Source organism: Neolamprologus multifasciatus, chromosome 14 (genome assembly GCF_963576455.1).
Source record: "Neolamprologus multifasciatus chromosome 14, fNeoMul1.2, whole genome shotgun sequence".
NCBI classification, from domain to species: Eukaryota; Metazoa; Chordata; class Actinopteri; order Cichliformes; family Cichlidae; genus Neolamprologus; species Neolamprologus multifasciatus.
Window position 1 is genome coordinate 2,244,052 of NC_140452.1, and position 23,725 is coordinate 2,267,776.

A 23,725-nucleotide genomic window follows, 5' to 3' on the forward strand; every position below is an offset into this window, starting at 1 on the left:
ATTTACACCTAAACTGAGGTGAAGTATTTCTCAGGTCACAGAGGTCTGTGTGGTGCAGCTGGTCCCATTGGTGTTATTGGAATCTGTATACCTGGACCTCCTGGACCTGATGGAGAGCCAGGACCGACGGGCTTCACTGGATTTCCAGGTATCACATCTGACAGCTAGTCTGGGTAGAGGTGACGTCACCAAACAGAAACAGATCTGCTCTGATACTGTCCTGTCCTTTAGGGTGCCGAGGCCCAAAAGGTTTGAAGGGAGATGCTGGGCGGCCTGGCACAGGAGTGTTGGGGATTCAGGGGCCATCTGGGTCCAAAGGGAATGTTGGAAAACCAGGACCTATAGGAGCGATGGGACCACAAGGCCAGAGAGGTAGTGATGGGGAGCCAGGAAGCCCAGGTGAGGAGGCATAACCTGTGTTGATCGCTTCTATCTGTGATGAGTGTTTCTGGATGAGTTCAAACTTTCTGATTGACAGATTCATGTTTCAAGTTTAGTTTAGTGTCTTTTGTCAGTGAAAAGTTTGATGGGAAAATAGTTTAAAGATGGACTAAAACTACACTTTTGATCTCAACCTATACCAGAGTGCCGGTGACCCACTGAAGGGTAGGGTTAGATTGATCTCAACCTATGCCAGAGTGCTGGTGACCCACTGAAGGGTAGGGTTAGATTGATCTCAACCTATACCAGAGTGCCGGTGACCCACTTGAAGGGTAGGGTTAGATTGATCTCAACCTATACCAGAGTGCTGGTGACCCACTGAAGGGTAGGGTTAGATTGATCTCAACCTATACCAGAGTGCCGGTGACCCACTGAAGGGTAGGGTTAGATTGATCTCAACCTATACCAGAGTGCCGGTGACCCACTGAAGGGTAGGGTTAGATTGATCTCAACCTATACCAGAGTGCTGGTGACCCACTGAAGGGTAGGGTTAGATTGATCTCAACCTATACCAGAGTGCTGGTGACCCACTGAAGGGTAGGGTTAGATTCAGAAAGCAGACAATGTTCCCTTTACAACAAATCATTTTAGCCTCACAGTTCAATTTTCATAGCGTCTTTATTTGAGTATGTCCCATAGGTAAAAAAGTCCATATAAAATATTTGATATGAACCTAACTCTAATCCATGAACCTTGTGCATGTTTAACCCTGGAGAACCCATGGGGTCAGATCCGACCCCATGGGTTCTCCAGGGTTAAGACTGGTAGTAAAGTTTTTGATTGTTAATATAAATGAAACAATAGTGTAAAGATAGATGTTTGGGCAAATGAAACAATACTGAATACCAATACCGACATCTGTTTGTTTTTTTAGGGATCAGAGGAGACCTCGGTCCTCCGGGACCACCTGGGATTCCAGGGGATGACGGGAAACCAGGAGAGCCTGGACGACCAGGACCAAAAGGTTTAATTTAGCCACCAGCGAGTCGGTTATTTTCACCAAAAGTCTGTCTGACCCTTCTCTGTTACTCTGCCTCTCAGGCCAGACGGGTGCAAATGGGTTCTGTGGCTCTCAGGGGGCTCCGGGGCCTCGGGGGGACCAAGGAGAAACTGGACCAAAAGGACTTCAGACAAACATTGAGATATTTGGAGAGCCTGGAGAGAAAGGTTCAGCAGGTAATCTGTTCTACTGAGCATCACTCTTTAGTGTTGAAATGTTATTTATGGTGTTACAATAAGTGGTTAGCTGAGTTTACAACACTAACCTGTAAACACTAACACGAGTACTGCTACAGCTCACTGATTAACACATTTACTGTATATATTTCTTTAATTTGTCAGATGATGTGCCTTCATTACAGTGACCTGTCTTCTTCCTTTCTTACTGTCAGGGCTCAGAGGCCTCACTGGCGATAAAGGAGACCAGGGCTTCTCCGGGCCACGAGGCCAAGATGGACCCAAGGGTCGAACTGGGAACTGTGGGCCTCAAGGTGAACTGTCATGTTAGGAAGTTTGTGAGCGTTGCAAACAAAATGTATTCTCTCTGTAATTTCTTTGTATCTGAAAGAGAGAGGGGTTAGGTTAGGGTTAACCCCGACCCTAACAAGGTGATCTCGAGTTGACCAAAATGAGCATCCAGTCAATCATCACCAGCTTTAACACTGACTGCTGGAACCACTAAGCCTAAATCTTCTCTTCCAACACTGTGAGAGCCCGTGAAGGATATGCACCTCACTTTGTTCCAAAAATGGTTTTTAACATTAAACTCATGCTGGCATGTTGTTGCTCCTTGTCATGCAGTCTTGAAATGTGAAGACAGACACCGAAATTCAGACAGAAAAATTCTTCTGATTCTGCATGACTATCAACAACTGTATGTGTTTATCAGGACTTCCTGGTGACCCTGGTAGAGATGGAAGCAAAGGTCCTCCTGGTAGCTGTGGACCCCGTGGTGACAAAGGAAGAATAGGGGCACCGGGTAATGTCCCCCTGCCTGAGTGAAGAAACATAAACCATCTATTTTTCTGTCGCAATGTTTCTCAGTTTTAATTTGGAAAGGAGAGGAAACATGATAAAGGCTCTCATGGCATTTTCTCTGCAGGTTTGAAGGGTCAGAAAGGTTGTGCTGGACGCTGTGGTCCTCCCGGTGCAGTTGGAAGTCAAGGATACAACGGACCTAAAGGTTGTAAAGGAGAACCTAGTCCACCTGGACCAGGATCGAAAGGATATCCAGGAGATAAGGTGCATATCATTTGAAGTTCATGTGATATTGGTTATAGTATAAAATATTTTCTTCATGAAGCCGTTTATGATGGCAGTTGTTCTTATCCCAGGTAAGTGCAGGGTTCGCTGCAGTGGGCATGAAATGATCATACACATCTTCTGATACGTCACGCAGTGCGTTTCTTCCTTAACCTCCTGGGACCCGGGGTCCATATATGTGGACATTACACAACATTAGACCACAACAAAAATGTTTCTCTACATGAGCTCGATGTCCACTTACACGGACGTTATACTGCCACTGTTCTATCAAAATTTGAAATGTCCTCATATGTGGAGCTAATTTTTCTCAGAAACTTTAGAAAAATTAGGGGAAAAAAAATCTGGTGATTCTTTGTTTTTACATTCATCAGGTCCCAATCAGCCCAAATATCAAACAGAAATTAAAATTATGCCATGGAAGAGTTCAGGTCTGAGGAGGTTGGTCGCGCCACTGCTTCATTAGGCTCCCTGCCTCAGGATCGCAGGGTGTCTGGCCCATTGCTACGAGCCGGTCGGTCTCTTTACAACCATTGCTGGTGGGGGTCGGACCATGCCAGGGCTGCCCCTTGACGCTGATTGTGGTCACAGTTTTTAGAGACGCGACCCATAATTAGACGTTAATTATAGAACTCAAAAACAAATCTGGGGCATTACTCCAAAACCAGCTGAGAGTAATTTATGCTTTTCATCATTAATGTGAGTTTTTAATAGCCTGTTTTTGTCATTAAGGTATTCCAACATGTACACATTAGCCTGCATGTTAAGCACATAAGCAGGTCATTTACACTCGTGAATCCTGAAGACTAACATCAAAAATAAACTTTGGTTTTGTTTGTTTCACCTCAGCGGCCTAGAAACAAACAAAGTAAAATCATGAAGTGAATAAAACTGTACACACACAGGAAACAATGAGCGGCTAAAAAACAATCAGTTATTTGATTCTCAAATGTAAAAGAATTGATTGGCTGATTCTCTTTAGGAAAATCCATACTTGATGTAAAATTTTAAGTTGCAAAAAGCAAATTATAAGCTTTTTAAAAAAACATCCCTACAAAGCTGACATGTTTATGTATCTATCATTGGGATAATACTTGCCAGAGTGAATGATCTGTCCTTTCAGGGAAGTCCAGGATTTCCAGGACCTCCAGGTAGTAAGGGACCACCAGGAAACAATGGATTGTTCGGACCCCCAGGAGTCAGTGGCCCCTGTGGCCCTATAGGACCCACTGGACTACCTGGTAGCAAAGGTGTGATTCATGGATGGAGAGATACACATAGAAATTCTTGAGTCACTTTTTTAATAAAGTCTTCTAAAAGGCATACATACATACGTGCATACATACATGGATACATACATGGATACATTACTAAAAGCTACATCAACCCCTGACTGTTTGTTTCAGGTCCTCCTGGGTCCACTGGTGAAAAAGGTTATGATGGTCCTGAAGGAAAACCTGGCTGTGCAGGTCCCCCTGGCCTCAAAGGTACATCAGCAGTGTTCCAGTATACACTTTGCTGTCTGTTTTTATTGCCTTAAGCCGAAGAACAGACCACTGTGCATGAATTATGTCTTCATATTTAGGTAACACTGGGCCACCTGGAGTTTCTGGCCCATCTGGTCCAAGAGGAAACCAGGGACAGGATGGGATACCTGGACCTCCTGGAGAGAAAGGAGCGATGGGAGGTAGGGGAAATTTTACCCTGCCACCTCCACACAGGCGCCACACCCAAATGCACAGCAGGTTATTCAAGAAAACGGCGCTTTCACTGAAGCAAAGCATGAGTGAAACCATGAACAGAAAGCAACACAAAGAAAATAAACATGGAAGAAGACTGGTATCCAATGAGAACACAGGAGGACAAAGACAGAGACAAATGAGAGAGCAGCAAAACCCAGAAGGAACCAAATACACAGGAATGAATAGAAACGATGAACCAACACACAGGATAGTGAAACACACTCATTACTAGAAAACCCATAAAAAAATAAAAAAACAAGAATAAAAAAGTTCTACAAATTAATTTGAGAATTGTAGGAAAATAGATGGTGAATAATTTTTTTATTACTATTCCAACCTTTATAGTTTTGTTAATACTGGCAGTTGTTATATTTGATATAGGCCATCCAATTAAGTCTTTATAATCTGATGAGGAAGATTTTATTTCAATTATGGTTGTTTTATTTTTCAGTTTGCCCCCTGACGGATTGAAACCGTAACATGGTCGGGGGGGGGTTTGCGGGACACGGTACAGGTGCCGTGAGTCGTTTGGTACGGGCCCGCAAGAGTTGAGGCTTTGGTGTGAAATTTATGGTTTTTATCGTTAACTTGGTTTCCCTGGGTCTTTTCCCGTGTGTAGTTGTGCGTCTTATTTTGAAAGAAATATTTATGCGTTACCATAGCAACCAGAGAGCGACGAGAGGACGTTACTCTGTGTTCTTGGCGCATTTCAGGAGGACGCTGCTAATAAAGTTACACAATTACACAGTGAATTCGCGTTTATTAGTATTTTTACAAAACAGCAGTTTTTGTCTCGGTCGTTTTGTTTTGTTTGTCTGCGACACCTTAAAGGCCGGTCCGTGAAAATACTGTCTGACATTAAACAGTCCGTGGTGCAGAAAAGGTTGGACTGATGATTTAGAGCACCCCACAACCACCCCCACCACTTTCCTTCCTCTGTTGCCACCATTTGCCCCCTTTACATTTCTATCTGCCCCCTCATAGATGCCTGTCTAGAACCGGCCCTGGAATGAAGGGACCAGACCTCAGAGATAGTAAACAGTCATACCTTTAATCAGAATCAAACGCATCAGTTTCGCTGTTACTTCCTAACCTCTGTTTCTTTTCCCAGTATCTAAGCCTGGACCTCCAGGACGAGATGGAGAGAAAGGTCCACCTGGTGAGTCCTGTCATCAAATCCTGTGTTTAGTGTTCAGTCAGAGCTATAAAAGAAGAAAAACACGGTGCTGTCTCCTCTGGTCTCCTCAGGGTGTACCGGGGAGAAGGGTCCTCCCGGTCCCCTTGGACCTCCTGGGCCATTTGGTCCAACAGGAAATCCAGGCTGCCCCGGACCTCCTGGACCACCTGGCCCTCCCGGTCTTCCTGGTACGGAAGGAGTCTGCTTTCCAGGAAGCAAGGGTGGAATAGGACCGGCTGGATGTCGAGGACCAAAAGGTGATGAGACACATTAGAAGTCTCGTCAGTGAAATGATTTAGAGGCTACTTTAGCATTTTCTTCTGTGTGTTTGAGAGTCGCATTTTCTTCAAGTGTGACCAATTAGATGCAGCTATAGTTTCCCACAGTGTGGACAGACAAACATACTCAGAATTGTTGGATTTGCAGAGAACTTTCAGGATGTCTGGACTTCCCAGATGACTAAACTTGATGTAAACAACATCTTCTGTCCTTTTGTAGGTCCACCTGGCTGTAAGGGCCCTCCTGGTCCTCCAGGTCCTGGTTTCAAAGGGGATAAGGGATGTAAAGGAACACCAGGTATCGCAGGAAAACCTGGTTTCAATGGAGACAGTGGTCCAAAAGGCCAGCTGGTCAGTACACAGAAACATTACGGGAAGCAGTTCGTTCAGAATCTGTTGTTAGCATTCTAGTGTCCAAATCTGTGTGATGCTAGATACCAAAGAGAGCTCGAGCTGACAAATGTGAGAATCAGGAAAAACGTTATAATCACCACAAACACGAGTACCTGGGTTCACTCAGCATTTAACCTCGACGTTCATTTTTAGCACTCAAGATCCAAATTGACCTTAAAAACATTCAAGAAACCACATCAAGTAATACATGAAAGTGCACAGAGAGAGCTGTACAACACATTTAACATTTTTTCAATATTATGTCCTCTGGGATCACCATGATGTCGTAAAGTTTCACAAAATCACACGCTGCATGAACACAGTTTAACATCTGTGTTAAAGCTGTTTTTAAAACTTATAGCCAGGCCAAAGGTTTCAGCCAGTTCTGCTCATGTGGGTACAGGTAATAACATACAATCTTATTATGCAGCGCTTCATGGTCATAGGTCAAAGGTCAGATGTTTTTAGTATAGCCCTTTCTTCAGGGGGACCCATTCTTTATAAATTTAGACCCATTTAACGTTTCCTGGGATGTAAAGTAGATGATTGCATATATATGTAACACCCGTCCCACATTCTATTGAGAGGGGCGCTGGGTTCCTGTTGTTACTTTCCTATTGATACTCCCTTTTTAATGCTTATGGTATAAAATATGCAACAAAACTACACTATATGGAAATAAATCACACACAAGCAGGTCAATTATAAAGTTAACTCCACTTTAGTGAATGATTCATTAACAACACAAAAGAAAATAAGTAAAATTAATAAAGTTTGTTAAACAATGGTGAGGTATCTACCGCAACAGAAACAAATAATCAAATAATATTGTGGGCCCACACGCACTCTCACCAAACACACACACGCCTCAAGTGCTACAGTCTTTCTGCTAGCAAACCCCTCATTGCGGGCCTGAGTCGTGGCTCGGGTGCGTTGGGACCTAAAACAATGTGGTCGCTTCACTTGTTGCCAAGCAGTAAAAATAAAAAGCACGTGCAAACAACAGTACTCACACCTCCAGGCAGTTCAAGGGGATAGCGGGGAAACTGGGTCACGGCTACCAGCAGGTGGCGGCAGCAGCACTCACAGTCGTCCTTTCCACGTGCTCCCACGAACACATAACTTCATCACACTAGCAGAAGGGACCTCTCTGACACGCCAGCAAGACGTCCGTCTCCTCCTACTGAACCACACAACCCCGCTAAATGCCAGTTCACATGCGATAACATTCAATCTTAGCATTAGCTTAATAAATAAAAACAGAGCAGAACAAGAGCTGAGCGAATATGCTAGGCTACGCTAGCGGCTATGTTAGCAGTTGTGCTAGCGGCTAATCGTGGTTAGCAGTTAGCCCGTTTTACACAATAACATTGGGTACAAGTGTCAGACAAAATTCACATTTACCTCACAGCAGGGTACAACAGTTCTCGACTCCAGTTAACTATCCGTCAACCCGAAAATACGTCTGTCGCCCTTATGTGAACTCTGCGTTCACTCGACACTGTTCAGCTCTCGTCTCTCCCGCTTCCTGCAGAGTGCACCAGTGTTGCCAACTCCTTAGTAAGGAAAATCGCCATTGGCTGTTCTAAAAGTCGCTAGAAGTCGCCAAATGACGTCATCACCTAATTTGCATAATTTGTCATGCTAATGTAATTGTAACCTACGTTGTTGGAGAGAGAAATAACCTTGTGGAAGAGACATAAAGTCAGTAAAAAACGTCCTAAATGCAGTTAGAATTTATTTAGAACTACAAATTAAATTTATTTTAGCAATTATTGTTTTTTAATGTCACAATTCCAACCCTGCTCCTTTATCCAGGCCTGGACTGGCAAAAGTGACCCGAAATTGGCACTCTGGTGGAGTTACTTTGTGTGTGAGAGTGTGTGTTTATAAGTAGTTTTAAACCTTGTGATCCACAAAACAGCCTAACAGTAAAAGAAGAACTCATGCGCGATTCATTTGCAGTTTGGACGCACAGGTGTGAACGTCTCCTGCCCTGATAGCAGCTGGGGGAGGACTATCCTCCACCCGTGAGCGCTTTGGCACGGGTGAGGCGCCCACGGCAGCACCTCTGCTTGTTGAGAGTGAGAGCGATACGCGTTTTCACGTCAAAAAGTCGTCATAAATAAGTCTCCAATAATACCAGAAAAAGTCGCCAGATTTGTCGCTAGTCGCTTTTTAGAAAAAGAGTCGCTAAGGGGGTCTGAAAACTCGCTAAATATAGCGACAAAGTCGCTAAGTTGGCAACACTGGAGTGCACACGTGACGGCTCCCCACTTACTCCCACCCCTTTACCTGAGACTACTTCAGGGTTCACTGGAGCTGTAGTACATATCAATACCATATCAAAAATAATGACATAAACCTCAAAATACAAATAAAAAGGTTGTGCATTTAACTGACACACATCACATACTTTGCAGGCATTTGTATACATTCTTGAACACATTAAACATTTGCAATTAACTATCAATATTAATGAACAAATTTAAATAATGAGCTACTTTTATAGCCAGGGCTACATATATTAAAAAAAAATAAAGAACCAACTGTTGCTCATCACAAAAATAATTATACTAATAAATATTATAATCAATATTAACTATAGTAATGGTGAAATGTTGGGCTACTTATTACTACCCCTGGCTGCAGTGCATGCAGCCATTATAGCTGTCCATGCTAATGCCTGTTATAAATGAGGAGTTAGCTAGCTAGCATACCACATGCTTGTTTATTACTCTAAATTTACATTTAATCAACAAATTAAAAGTCAGGGACACGCCCATGACAAATGGAAACGCAGTTTGAAGTGTCTTCATCTTTAGCCACAAATGTCATCAGAGGGCCTCAGTCCACCCCATCTTTAACAGCTCACTGAGGCTGACTGTTACCAAGCAGAGACTGCCCCCATGTGGGGTTTTCTGGCACTGCACTACAAAGCATTCAAATTCTTGTCTATATCAAACAGAATAAGGAGTGTTAATATGACAGTATTACCATCAGCTGCTTTTGTGGTTTTACAGGGTGCATGTGGCCCACCAGGCTCACAAGGACCCAGAGGCAGGAAGGGAGATGTAGGTGTCAGAGGACCTGTTGGTAAGGACTGAAATAATAATCACTCCACGTTTGCTGTTTGCAACTTCACAATGCTGTTTCATGTCTGTCCTCAGGTGTGCATATATCTATGGAATTATATTTATGTCATAACAAATGTGCACGTAAAAAATAAGTTTAGCAAATGATTTAATTTCATGGGTGCAATTAAATTCCTCGCATGTAAATGCTCAACACGTAGAACTCAGCAGCCGTGCGCACAGAGAAGTTATCTCGAAACTTCTTTTGTGATAAATGATTTGCTCTGATTAGCTGCTTTTATTAAGACGTAAATATAATTCCACATACATCCCAGAATGAATGTGACATTAACCACAGCTATAGGTTTTACAGCTGCCCTTTCACCAGATTACAGTAACTGTTTAGACTTTTTTGGATGTTTAGCCGTCTACTTTCAGTCAGTGTCCACAGTTATCATCTGGGCAAGAACAGCTTGGCAGCATAAGATGAGATCAGGTAGGATAAGATAACCTTTGTTAGTCCCACACTTGGGAAATGTGTTGTGTCACAGCAGAAAGTGGACAGTGCAAAGTTACAGCAGCAAAAATTAACAAAACACTGGAACAGGATAAGATAATAAGAATAAGATACTGTACACAATACAACAGAATAAAATGCAACATTGTCAGAAAACACTGTGTGGATGTGAGATACTCCTGACAACCTGACATCTTCACTTTAACAAAGTTTTTCTGCTTTTTCTTCTTCTTATATTTACATGTTCAAAATAAACTCTATTCTTTTGTAATGTCTTCTAATGATGCTGCCTAAGGGAAGCATGTATAATGTAAACAGAATTGGTCCTAGCACTGAACCCTGTGGAACTCCATAATTAACCTCAGTGTGTGAAGAGGACTCTCCATTTACATGCACAAATTGGAGTCTATTAGATATGATACAAACACTTTCTGTAGAAAGAACAGAAAGTTCCTTCTGTAGGAAGTGGGTTGTTTAAATTCACACAACACTCGCGCACCATGACGTGTTTTGTCTCCGATGCACGCTCTCTACACAACAAACTGCTTCTGTCACTTTACAGCTGTTAAATTGTTAGTTTGCTGATGATACCACTGTGGTAGGTCGCATCTCTGACAGCAACAAATCTGCAGAATGAGGAAGAAGAGTTGGTGCATGGACACCAATCTGGCACTGATGATATTCAACTCTTAAATATGCGCTGAACATCTCGTTAATTCAGTTTATGATTCTAGAATCTGAAAGTTTAAATCCACTTTAACCTCCGCGTATGTATCGTGCATTTGCAAAATGAATTGAACCTCCTGCACTGCTGACTGTTCCCCTCTGGACTCTTCCTCACTGCACTGAAAAGTACTTTAAAGATCACTGCTCTACTTTTATAGGCTCGTCAGTTACACCCACCTGTATTCATGTCTGCTGTGTGTGGATCTGTCTCGTGGTATATGCAACCACACCAAGAATAATTCAACAATCAACTGTATTGCAGAAATACTTAAGTCGGGTTCTTTCTATGCAATGACTGAAGGGTTTGGAAGGTTACAGTGTTCTGACAAACCATCCTACTTTGGCAAAACGTCCTACCGTAAGTAGTTTATGCACATTTCTGCTGTCACAGAGTAATTGCAGCACAAGTTTAAGTAGGTATGACGGTTTGCCACTTAACTTTGCCCATCAGAGTATGCTTGTAGCTCATATTCACAAAGCTGGGATGATTTGCCACTGAATTTCGTGTTGTGTGCATACACAGACACGACGGGTAGGATGGTTTGTCAGGTAGGATGGATTCCCAGTACAACGGCACTGGTTTTAAAGGGGTTTCCAGTTACCTCCTAAGTTCAGTCCATCAGAGACTTCCTACAGACTTGCGGCACATCCTGAGATATGTCCACATTATTTTTATTAAATGTAGTTAAGCTAAAAGTGATTTGTGTATCTTATAATAAACAAAGTTACATCATCAGCATACGGTGATAGTTTAGTCCGTCTGACATTTCTTTAATTTCTCAGATTTAAACAAACAGTCGTAGCAAGACTGTTTGTCAGCAAACAGGCCTTTTAATTTCATGCAAGCAATGTGTGCTTCGGTTAAATGGTCAACAGAAGCTGTGATGGGAAGAGAAAGCGCTAATGCTCTCTTATATATTCATGTTATTAAAAGATGTAATATTGATATCTGAAGGTGAAGCGATTAATAGAGCTGCTCTTCGTTTGTGTTTTGAGGGATGAATGGGAACAAAGGCCCACCGGGTGGATGCGGCGTACCAGGACCTCAGGGCTGTCCTGGACAAAAAGGTAACATGGCAGAAACACACACCTGCATGGTGACACATGTGTTGTATGTAATACTGAATGTTACCTCTTGCAGGAACAAAGGGGCTAAACGTAACCAGACAGTTACTGTTGTTTCCCGGAGACAAAGGCTCACCTGGAGAGCCAGGGCCCGGTGGGGAAAAAGGATTCCCAGGTTCCCCTGGGAATCATGGCCCCAAAGGTGAGTGTGGACAAAGTTGGAGGAGATCTGCAACTTCTGGTGCCTGCAAACCCGGCCTGGTCAGTCACACGAGCTTAATTAAAAACAAAGGAATAAAACTGGGGGAACAAAGTAAACTTGTGGGGGTGTTCCCTGATCCTGGAGAGTCCTGAGAGATCCTGAGGACACAAAGCTTCAGGTACAAGCAGTGAAAGTGTGACCGAAGCAATGTTGTGTTTGTGGCTGCAGGTATGAAGGGTCACTGTGGGAACACGGGTAAAAAAGGACAAACTGGAGGCCCTGGGATAAAAGGAGAACAGGGAGATGGAGGAGCGCCCGGAACAAGAGGTAGAAATGTCCGACATTAAAACAAATTTAATGCTAGAAATACTCAAAATGCTGTAGAGTGAATGTGAAGAGAGTTTGTGGCGTAAAACAACATTTTCAGCAATAATTCAACTGGAAAGAATCATGTTTTCTACACTGAATGAACTTTTTGATGTTGTTGCTCTCGCTGTGGTGTTGTTTCACCCTCTGATCCTGTTACGCAGCTGCGGTTTGTGTCACTCAGTGAACTTAAACACAGTTCTTCGTTGTGTATGTTTTACAAATCACACATGTAAGACTCGTACTTTTAAAGTCGAGTAAATCGTTCATTTGAACCTCAAGACCTCGGTGGATGTAGTAGATGGTTAACACGACCCCACTCTACCCTTCTACAGCGTTTTGTCAAAATTCAGCCGCAAACAGGAAGTCTGTGCTGCCCTTAGCTTTCCCAGCAGATGTTCCCGAACAGTCGGAAAAGCAGCCGGCTAAGTTAATGTGATGTAATGGGGAAAATCTACACCTGTGCCCCCGACCTGTTCATGCTTCAAATAGATTTTCCTCACGCAGTGAAATACCTGCTGAGGAAACGACTCTGGCAGGAGCAGGCGAGGTTAATAGAGACTTGAAACTGCCGGTACAGGACGTACATGGATGTGGTGTGACTGTAATCAGCAGTAACAGAGGTCCCTGCAGTTAATTAATGTTGGGTCTGGTTGCTGTCGTTTATAGAAGGTGAGCGGATAAAAAACAAACCCAAAACAAATAAACGTAGTGACGTAATGGCACATTTCTCAGTCTCCAGTCCAGAAACTGGTGGTGAGGTCCATGTGAACGTGTTGTGATTGCTGTCTGCTCTGTCTGTAAGGAGTCTTTACTCATATGTGCCCAGAGGAACAGAATCTTCATTTTAATTTAAGGTTTGGTGGCTTTACCACCACATACAAGGCACGAACATCTCTGCCCATGTATCTACACTAAATGCTGCAGCTCACTGCTGTGGTGGATCTGAGACTGCTCACTGCCTCTGTGCTTTAGGTTGTCCAGGCCCACAAGGTCCAGTTGGCTTTAAAGGTTCTCGGGGCACACCGGGCACTATGTCAGCATCACCTGAAAAGATCAGCTTCTTGTTCACCCGACACAGCCAGACGACCGACATCCCAACATGTCCTGAAGAAACAAAACTCATATACGAGGGTTACTCGCTGCTGTTCATCAACGGCAACAGTCGAGCTCACGGACAAGACCTGGGTAATCCAAGACCCTGCTTACATTTTCTATTATTCATATGAAACATTTGAGAAGTCTGAATGCTACTTTAAAAATAATGTTTGACACGTGTTAAACTTCATGGGTGTGCGACCTCATCCGGAGTTTGAATACTTTAAATCTGTAGCACAACTGGAGACCCAAGAGGGTTCAAATAACACGTCCTTCTCTGTCTGCAGGTACGTTAGGTAGTTGTCTGAGGCGCTTCACCACCATGCCCTTCCTGATCTGCAGCCCTGGGCAGAACTGTCTCTATGCCGCACACAACGACTTGTCCTACTGGTTGTCCACAGATAAACTGGTGGCAGAAGGGCTGCCCTTCGTCACTAACGAGTCACTGAGCAACTACATCAGCCGGTAAAACACAGCCACGCACTTCCGTCTCACACCAATACCAATGTTTCTCTACTCGTGAACATGTGACGCACCGGGCGACACGTGTTCACGGGGCGCCGCTTCTCGTGCCGCAGGTGTTCTGTGTGTGAGGCCAGAGCTTCCACAGTGATCGCCGTCCACAGTCAGACCAGTATGATTCCCACCTGTCCCACCAACTGGGTCTCGCTCTGGACGGGTTACTCCTTTGTGATGGTGAGCTCATGTTTTCATATCTGCAGCTTTTTAAGGTACAATAAGCAAATAAACAGTTCTCAAAAGTACCAAACCAGTGTTGCAGTGGATGAACCATTGTTCTGACCTTTGACCCCAGTTGTGACTGATTCCCCAGGAAACCGGAGCAGGGGCGGAGGGGTCAGGTCAGCCTCTGGCCTCACCCGGGTCCTGTCTAGAACACTTCAGGAAGCTCCCCTTCATTGAGTGTCATGAAAGAGGAACCTGCAACTTCTACACCAACTCCTACAGCTATTGGCTGGCTGCTCTGAACCCCAGCAACATGTTCAGGTACGACACACCTTTGCTAAGGTCACTGCTGTTTGTGTCACCATGTTAACACAGCTCAGTGCTCCAGACTAGCCAACTGCCAAAACTCTACCTGCTGAGGACCAGATGATTTGTGCAACACCTTCATGTGTGTACAGCCTGTTGGGATATACACAGCTCCGAATTTAAGGAACACTTAAATACATCAGATCGCAATGGGAAAGAAGTCATGCTGGGTAGTTCCACTGATATGGACTGGTTCATCGTCCTAACTTGACAGCAAGCAACTCACAATCTCCTGCATCACAGTTTTGTTCCGTGGTAGTTAGACAACGAGAGAAAAAGGCACATGGCTGCAGCTTAACCCTAACCCTGACACCTGAATCACAGCCGTCAATGTCCACTGTAAACTGCTTCGTGATATATAGGTAACTGGGACAGGTGCAGAGGTGAAGAGTTGTTTTAACGTGATGAAGGCTGTCTAGGCTTCAGGGGACCGAGTGAAAGGAGTTTTGTTGAAGCTAAGGTGAGCAAGAGGTGCGGTTACCTGACTGTAGTTTGTGATGAATCAGCGTTAGAGGTTGGCAAATCTGAGAAAACATTGCAGATGCTTTCGAGACATGGGACAGACAGATTGTACGTCTTCACCTTACCTCCTGCCAAAGTATAACGCACGAAGTTGACAGATGGAGAGTGAAACTCTCTAGAAGACCAGTAGGACACTTCAAACATGGATCTGACGTGTCTTGAGGATATCATCCTGATCTTTTCCACCCAACAAACATGTTAAAAAAAAATCCCTCAATATGTCATTAATGAGGGTCTGGAAAACCCCGGGAGCATTGGTGAGGCCCAAAGGCATCACCAAGTACTCAAAGTGTCCGAATGGTATATTAAATGCTTCCATTCATCCGCCTCCCTGATAGAAATGAGGCGATGAGGGAGAGTTCATGAAAACTGTCCCTGTGGACGGTTAATGGGAGGTAATCGCTACTAGTTTTTGAATGTCATTCAGTGCTCTTCAATCAATGCACGGTCATAGTGTCTTGTCTTTCTTGGGAAAGAAAAGGGAACCAGAACATACTTGGTTTGAGGGATGGATGATACCGGCAGCTAACAACTCACAGCTGGAAAGGGAGGCAATGGAGAGGTGGCTTGAGGGTATCGGAGCTCTGGAGAGAAGGTCACCACAACCATAGCGACGCGACAGGCTTGATCTTTATTGAAAACTTCTTGAAGGTTGTGTTACTCAGTGGGAATGGAGGACAGATGGTGAATCGGGTGGTGAGGGAAATTCGTGTGAGCTGGACGGTAGCGCCGATCTTGGGCAGTTGACCAGACTGAACAGACTCCAGCTTGCGGCCTCATCACTGGGCCAGTCTATGTGTGTTTCTTTAGCCGTGGATAGCTGAAGATCAGAGGGGTCTCAGGGGGAAGCAGAAGTGTGGAAGGAAAGAGTCTCTGTGATTACCAAAGAAAACTAAGTGGACTGGTTCCACTTGATGAGTGATCGAGGTTAACTCTTTAAAGCCGGTCAGAGCAGCACGCTCTGTTTTGCATAACTATTCTTAAATCCCAGTAGCTCTGCAACCACGTGAGCTAGCGCAATAATTTTTTTTTCATATGAAACCGGAGGAGTTGTACTTACATCTTATGCCATCAGCTTGTCCTCGGTCACAGTTTCCTTCCACATATAACTTTGCAAAAACTGCATAAAAAGCACTTGCAGCAACAAAAACATAATATTCCAGAAACACGCTTTGCCGCTCTGATCAGCTGTTTGTAACACTTCCTACGTCCATCAGCGCGAACTATCGCATGTCCGCCATGACCTGCCCGAAACCGGAAGTGACGTCATTTTGCAGAAATGTAGTTTTTTACCATCAGGGCCTCATGAGCCTATACTGGTGTTTTTAAAAGCTATGTTTGACTTTATGACTTTCTGTGTGGTTTCTGGGATGCTTAGGACTCATATTGCACTGCTGGAAATAGTTTATTTTGATGCATATGCTGCTTTTTTGCAAATTTGCATCATAATATTTATTTTCGTTTTTCCTGCAGTGTATAAAAATTGGTGTATTTCAAAAATAAAACTATGAAGACACTCAAAATAAATTTCCTGTGGTGGGAAACTATTTTGTGCAACTTTTTTGTATTTACAGTTTTGAAGGATAAGCCTCTTAAATTTCTCTAACTAGAAATATATGTTAAAAAACAAAAACAATTTTCAATTTTTTTGTAGTTTATTGCACTTTTTTGCAATTTATGTAATTACTATGCACTTAATGCAGACACATTATTAAGATTTGGGCTATAATGGTTGTATTGATGTATAGCAACTTGAAATGCTCCCAAAAATGGCTCCACAGCATGTAAAAATATAATATAAGCTCTGGCGGACTTGGTTCTATGGTAGGTCTTAAAGGGTTAAACTTTGGTTATTGAGAACAGTTGCAGGAATGGGAGGTTGAAGAGGAACAAGTGGGAGAGCTGGTTGTTCAAATTTCAGGAAGAGGCCAGGGTGAAAGGAAAAGTATGCTTCAGCCCATGCCAGTGCGTTTCTCAGCTGTCCAACAAAATAGGAGTTTCAAAGCATCGACCGCAAACAAGCGAGCACTGTAACAAATCCTCCACACACCAACCCAACTCACCCAGAGACAGCATCGTGGAAAATGGGCTTGACGGGGGAAAAGGCGGAGCAGCCCCTATGGTGGAGGTGGATGGAGAAGGATAGGTAGGTGCACGTGGCTGACTAGGACCAGGAGTGCCTTCAGAACAGAAACTACAGTTTGTGGATAGAAATTTTACACTGATTACTTAAAAACTTAAAGTCAGGACATGTTTCCGAACCACGACTGCCTGCTCAGCGATTGCCGTCTGAATTGGGTCCATTTCTTCAGCCAGTTCATACTTTCAAGGTCAGAAGGCAGTTACATCCAAGTGCAGACACAACACAGAGCAGTAATAAGATTTCCCAACTTTTAATGAAAATGCAGAATAACCAATGGCGAGACGCGAAGATGTGGCGGGGAATCTCTGACGAGGAAACGCTGAAGACAGAAGAAGAGCGAAGCGGTAGTGGAAAGATCCTGGTTATTGATCTGTAGCTTTAGGTGGAGACATAAAGCTGTGGAGGTTGGGTGGGGTAGCCGGGTGAGTGAGTGTAATTCCAGTTTGTATTCCAGTAATCCAGAGGATTGTGACGGGCAGGAGAAACAGGTCAGTAGTTCAAATCCAGGAGAGTATTGACCATGGATGCCGTGTCCAGAATAAAGAGTTGTGAACGAGTCACGTGGCGACTTGACGAGATTGCTGTGGGACACGAGATTAAGAAACAAGAAGCTACGAGGCCTGGTTATCACCATGGCGATCTGGTGAAGAACTGATGGCAGTGCTGGTCTTAAGTATGGTCCTGCTGATTGCCAGAGATGGCTCCGCCCCCAAAGGGCTGGGCTTTGACAGATAAACATCATTACACTGACTACTTCCTGTTTGTATTTCTGTCTCTGTGCAGTCGACCGCAGCTCTGGAGAGACTCGGGACCCCTTCCAGGTAACCGGATCAGCCGCTGCCGCGTCTGCATGAACCAGATATGATTTACTGCTGCTGTAAATACGACTGCTGTTCACATTACTACTGATAATAATAATGACTATTAATATTTTAATACATGATAATATATTATACCATAATAGTTCTGCTGATGTCCTCTGTGCAGCGCTGTGCTCAGAGAGGCTCCGCCTGCTTTCTCATATTCAGGCGGAGCTTGTTTATACTTTCATCTTTCGTTGTTTAAGAAAAAAACAGATTCTTTGGGTGAATTTTGTGAACTTTATTCTGTTTAATAAAAAATGTTTTCTAGTCTCCTGTGAGCCGTCCTGTTTATTCTCACCACATGCACTATATGCAATACTTCACCTGTTCATTCAAGCACCTTTTTCTGTTTAACATCACACTGATGGATCCATCAGAGGTTCAGCATCTTGCCCGAGGACACTTTGGCAGACTGACTGCTCTACCTCCTGACCTGCAGCCATCACTGCAAACTTTGCAAAAACCTGTCGGCATCTTTAGACGTCGCTCTGACTTTAAACATGAAGAAACATGTCTGACTTTCTCAAACTGTGAGAGAGGCAGACGCTGCCTCAGATGTTTTGGTGTCGACATGAGACATCGAGCTCAGCAACAGCACTCGGGTGGTGTTTCGACGATGCCCCCACGCCATCACACCAGCAGCAGCGTGAGCTGGTGACGCGGATGCATCCACGCCGTTTCCTCCAAACTCTGAGCCGATCACCTGAATGTTGCAGCAGAAATCGAGACTCGTCAGTGCAGGAAACGTTTTCTGACCGCCTGTGTGACAGCAGTGGCCTTCTGCTTCAGCTTCCACATGTTGTGCAGGGATGAAGCATTTACTTATCTCACCTTTGAGGGTGAGAAAAGATCCCAGTGGACACGATGTGGGCTCACCACGATCGGTCCCACCTCAGATTCCACCGCTAGCAGCACGCTTGTTGTTGTGGAAATAAAGTGAGGTGCACACCACCGGGCTGAGAACACACATGAGGTTTCCTCCACAGGTTGGTGGCAGCTGTGCCCTCTGTACAGTAAGAACTAAAAATACTAAAAGTTTTACCAACAATAAAAACGTGATGAGAGATTATAAATACTGAACTACAGTAGCTGATACACACAGTCTTTGCACTGCAGGTCCAAACACCTGCACAACGTAACAGCTGCGATGCATCAGATCTGCTCTGAAAGCACGACAGATGGGAGGATTTGGGCTCTTTTACATGTTTGGTGGAAGAATACTCTGCTTGGCACAGCATGCATCACTGTCCTTTAAATCCTCCCATTTTGCTGAGAAAAGGTGAAAGCGACCTGATCTTTCAGCTTTAAATCCTGTTTGGGAAGTCCAAACTAGCACCTCAGAGAAGTGACGTTTGGAGGAAAACTCAGATACCAGGTGCTGATGGACTCTCTCTGTGCCTCAGTGTGAAACGGCAAACCGAACCAGGCATGAAGAAGACTAATGCATGGTCTCACTGTGTCCAGACTGACGCTGCTGAGGGTTGTTATTCAGCGTACGCCTGACTCGTCCTCACCTCCCGACTCTATAAATATTCGAGGCTTACAGTCTGTCAGAAACATGCAGACTGCAGTCGTGCTGTTCGACCTGTAAAGACGTCTGTGCCTCTTGGTTTATTTTGCATTTCCCTGCAGTCCTGATGAATTGGACCGTCAAAAGTCCTCCAGCGGTCTGAAGTTTGAAGCCTGATCTTAAAAGTAGAGATAGTGTCTGTCTCCTGAATCCAAACTGGAAGCTGGTTCCACAGAAGAGGGGCCTGAAAACTGAAGGCTCTGCCTCCCATTCTACTTTTAAATACTCTAGGAACAACAAGTAGGCCTGCAGAGCGAGAGCGAAGTGCTCTGATGGGTCTTTGCTTTACAAATGTTTTTTAAAAATTGTCTGCATGAAAGAAACATGTGACCGACGTCCCAGCACTGATTAATGACCTTGTTTTGTCTGATATTTGTGTGGCTGCAGGACGCTGTGAGCGGCCCTCTAATGCATTTTCATATCTAAAGATTAGCGCAGCAGATAAGTGATTTCTCTTATTAATGTTGCTCAGTGTTCAAAAACAACAAGACAACTCATGAAATTTCATTTTAGAGCTTAAATCTGAGGCGTTGGCGGCGGCGGTCGAGTCGGTTAACGTTCCCGCTCACGCTGAGGGCGTGATGCGAGCGCTCGGGTCCACATTAAAGTAATCGTTGTGTTTGTGACTTCACATGGTGACTCAGGGTGGAAACAAAAACATCACAGGGGGGAGCGTGATGTCATCGCTTCCCATCGCGTGTGTGTGTTCATGCCGGCGGCTCCTTAGCGATGGCTGTTCGCTGTTAATGTGTTGCCACGGCAACCGGCAGCTGATAATGCGTTGTTCATTATCCTCCAGAGAAGATGATGAAGACGAAGACGGCGAAGGAGAAAATGTGTGTGGAGCCCAGAATCTCAGATTGATCTCAGATCTTTCTGTGACGATGAAGAGCAGGAGGAAGGTTCATCAAGATGAAACTGACTCTTAGACAAAATCACAATATGATGGGAAATAGATCTCAGCGACTATGTGGAAGGACGTGCACACAGTGCAACAGCAGAAAGAGAAGCAGCAACATATCAGACGTGTCCTTCTGAAAAAGATAAAAGCAAGAAAGTAAAATCTAAGAGAACTTTTGTTCAATTAGAACAAAAGTTTTCCAGTTCCAGAACGTGCTCGGCTCATCTGGAACATGAACAGAGCAAAGGGAGAACTTTTAAAAATCGCTGTTTTCTGTTGCTGCTCTGGTTAAAGTGGGATTCAGCAGGTGCAGGAAGCCTGAAATCAGCTGATGTTCGTCCTCTGCTCTGTTCATGCTGTCTTTCTACACGGCTGAAGGTGGAGTTCAGTTTACACTTGATGTAAACTAACTGTGACCATGAAACCAGGCCACAGTGCAGCAAGCGAACCTGTTTATCCTGCACAAACCTGCAGAGGGTTTTCATGCAGCCTTTAAATATCACAGTTAGCCTGCACCAGTTCGATTAGCAGCAGCTTTCACAACATAATGTGACATGTACAGATTTAAAACAAGAGGACTTACATGTCTTTGAAGCGAGCGAAGCTAACGTTCACCTTCCTGATGGCTGGATGTGTGAAGCGCTTTGGGGTCCTTAGGGACTAGAAAAGCGCTTTACAAATACAGGCCATTTACCATTTTACCATTCCTCTCCCTGTTAAATCAGCAGCTGGACCTTTAGCTGCAACTGAGACAAACTGCACACACACGAGCTGCGTCTCAGTGCGTGGCTGCACGTCCTGAGGACCCGGGCCGAGAAGACCGAGACGGCCGGAAGTGAGCGGCTGTGAAATTGGACGGTCAAACCTTCAGATCTGCGTCACCGCTGTCTAAATATAACAGCACACCGGAGTAAACTCTCGACCAGCTCACACTTATGATAATCAGCTGTCTGTTTGACGTTTATTCAGCTGTGTGAAAACTAGAACTTTAATCTCAGCCAAACCGATTTACTCAGGAACAAATAAAACACTGAAAGAAGCCAAACAACAACAGTTTAAGTTATCTGAGTGACTTATAAGTCTGAAAACGACGTGCCGGGAGCTCGCTGTTCTCGCCCGGTCAGCTCTCGAGCTGGTGGGTAACAGACGTCTCTGAAAACGTCGGAGCACTTTTGCAAACGTGATGTCCTGATCTGCAGATATTTGAAGTTTACAGCTGCATTCTCGCCTGAAACTACCTTAAAAATGTATTTTGCGACACAGAAAGAGTAATAAGAGTAATATTAAAACTAAGTAGCGGCCGACATCGTTAGAAACTGGAATTGGCTGGGCCGCGCTATGAATTCTGGGATATGGTTGGGCCATGAAGGACACGCCCGACCCATCCTTCAAATTCAGGGAAATGAAGGACGCATTGATATCGTCATGTTGGTGTTGTTCCAGGATCAACATTGCAAGTGACCAATCAAAATGTTGTGATGTTATACTTTTGCGACAAAACAAAAACTGTACTTAAGCTGCGAGAAACTCTGTCCACCGATCAACGGACCCTGACCCTTTAATAAACGCTGAGCAGAACTGATATTGTCCTTGCAACATTGGAATTTCATAAATGCACGAATGGCTTGGAGCGCCAAAGAATAACGTCACAACAATGTGATTGGTCACTTGCAATGTTGATCCTGGATCAACACCATCACGACGATATCAGATCATCCACAGCCTTCGTCGCCTCGCTGTGACGTTATCGGCCTGCAGCCCATGAACTGTGACAAACCTGCAGACACCTGCACTCCTTGTGGCCCATTTTAACCTGACTATAAATGATGCATACAGTTTTGCCTCTTTTATGTCTTTTCGTGACTTAAATGTTGGTAATTATGACCCATTAGGAGATAGCCTTTGCTGCGTTACTGTTTAGGCTTGAAGGTGCACAGTTGATGTGAAATAATAACTTCCCTCAAATGTTTTAAAGTAACGAGCCTGTTTTTAAAATGTGAGGAGTAGAAAGTTCAGATATTTGTGTTAAAAAGTAGTAAAAAAATACTCCAGTAAAGTACAGATGCCGGAAAAATTCTACTTAAGTACAATAAATAAGTAAGAATGCAGACATTGATGTGCTTTATTAATTTTTAAAACTAATTTCCTGAATGTGTCGTATTAATGTTCTTCTTGGGTTCCTCCTCTGCTGAGGTGGAAACAGAAACCTGTCTAACCTCCACACAAAGAAAATACTGTGGCAATAAACTCTCAGTGATTCGGTCTTTCCATCGAAAGTCTGACAACTTTTAAAACATTTTCTTTTCAGTCATCTCTGATTGACATAAGAATACAAAATAAATAAAAAGACACATTTTATGGTCCAAAGTTTGAAGCCTAATCTTGAAAGTAGAGATAGTGTCTGTCTCCTGAGTCCAAACTGGAAGCTGGTTCCACAGAAGAGGGGCCTGAAAGCTGAAGGCTCTGCCTCCCATTCTACTTTAAATAGAGTCAGAACAGGGGACACGTTTATTATGTTCATGGCATGAGAAGATGAGAGCTTTTAACCCCAGGGTGCGTTCTTCATTCTCAGCTCACTACAGGTCTCCATCCTCAGAAACAGCTGATGAACTCTCCCACTGAACACGTTCCATCAACTTTATTGGATCTTCTGGATTATTGAGCATCAGGACAACTAATGCTGGCTATCAGCAAACTGTGTAGGGTCGATCGTGGTTCAAGAGTTGGGAGTTTGTCTTGTAACCGGAAGGTTGCCAGTTCGAGCCCCGGCTCGGACAGTCTCATCATTGTGTGCTTGGGCAAGACACTTCACCTGCTGCCTACTGGTGGTGGTCAGAGGGGCCGATGCTGCGATTTGGCAGCTTCTGTCAGTCTGCCCCAGAGCAGCTGTGGCTACAACTGTAGCTGCCTGTATAAATGCAATCCATTATCATTAGGTCCATCACACACAGATAGATAAGAAGAAATACCTGTACAGTAACCTCACAGCAGCTATATTATTGGTCAGGTGATCCCTTCCACAGAGCCGTTTCCCTCCTTATGAAACGTGTGTGAACCATCCAAAAATCACGACTTACCTCTGTTTCTATCATTGTGTCGTATCCCACTCGGTGTGATCCGGCTGAGCCAGAGCACCGGGCACAAGCACGCTCTGCAGACACTTTAAATAACTTTAAACTGTTGTTGTCATATTTGTGTTCTGTTTTTTGTTTAAAAGCCAATAACAACACTACAAAACTCTCCACACCTGAACGAGCGCGGCTGCTGTGAGCAGAGGAGGCTGAAGGGAAAGCAGAAGTAACCTGTTACACGTCCTGTGAGTGTTTGTGTCATTC

At 44.2% G+C, this 23,725-nt stretch overlaps 1 protein-coding gene and 2 long non-coding RNA genes across 3 annotated transcripts in view; 2 read left to right on the forward strand and 1 right to left on the reverse strand.

Annotated features, from left to right (window-relative positions):
* The window catches only part of col4a3 (collagen, type IV, alpha 3), a 40,278-nt gene extending 21,964 nt beyond the window's left edge, over positions 1-18,314 (forward strand). Inside the window, exons 32-53 of the mRNA XM_085131344.1 lie at positions 35-148; positions 232-399; positions 1,316-1,405; positions 1,483-1,617; positions 1,833-1,931; positions 2,330-2,419; positions 2,543-2,682; positions 3,827-3,953; positions 4,110-4,190; positions 4,289-4,390; positions 5,557-5,604; positions 5,694-5,879; positions 6,121-6,251; positions 9,317-9,389; positions 11,607-11,678; positions 11,752-11,877; positions 12,106-12,204; positions 13,219-13,431; positions 13,629-13,806; positions 13,920-14,037; positions 14,174-14,346; positions 17,840-18,314. Coding sequence (XP_084987470.1) covers positions 35-148; positions 232-399; positions 1,316-1,405; positions 1,483-1,617; positions 1,833-1,931; positions 2,330-2,419; positions 2,543-2,682; positions 3,827-3,953; positions 4,110-4,190; positions 4,289-4,390; positions 5,557-5,604; positions 5,694-5,879; positions 6,121-6,251; positions 9,317-9,389; positions 11,607-11,678; positions 11,752-11,877; positions 12,106-12,204; positions 13,219-13,431; positions 13,629-13,806; positions 13,920-14,037; positions 14,174-14,346; positions 17,840-17,921 — 2,645 coding nt within the window. The 3' untranslated portion in view covers positions 17,922-18,314. The remainder of the gene's footprint in view (positions 1-34; positions 149-231; positions 400-1,315; positions 1,406-1,482; positions 1,618-1,832; positions 1,932-2,329; positions 2,420-2,542; positions 2,683-3,826; positions 3,954-4,109; positions 4,191-4,288; positions 4,391-5,556; positions 5,605-5,693; positions 5,880-6,120; positions 6,252-9,316; positions 9,390-11,606; positions 11,679-11,751; positions 11,878-12,105; positions 12,205-13,218; positions 13,432-13,628; positions 13,807-13,919; positions 14,038-14,173; positions 14,347-17,839) is intronic.
* Positions 5,245-8,802, reverse strand: LOC146502914 (uncharacterized). The gene is made up of 2 exons (XR_014868821.1): positions 7,698-8,802; positions 5,245-7,476 (listed from the first exon to the last, which is right to left on the reverse strand). It is a non-coding gene; the product is annotated as an uncharacterized LOC146502914 (long non-coding RNA).
* LOC146502915 (uncharacterized) lies at positions 6,258-9,286 on the forward strand. The gene is made up of 2 exons (XR_014868820.1): positions 6,258-7,243; positions 7,284-9,286. It is a non-coding gene; the product is annotated as an uncharacterized LOC146502915 (long non-coding RNA).
* Positions 18,315-23,725: the final 5,411 nt, after the last annotated feature.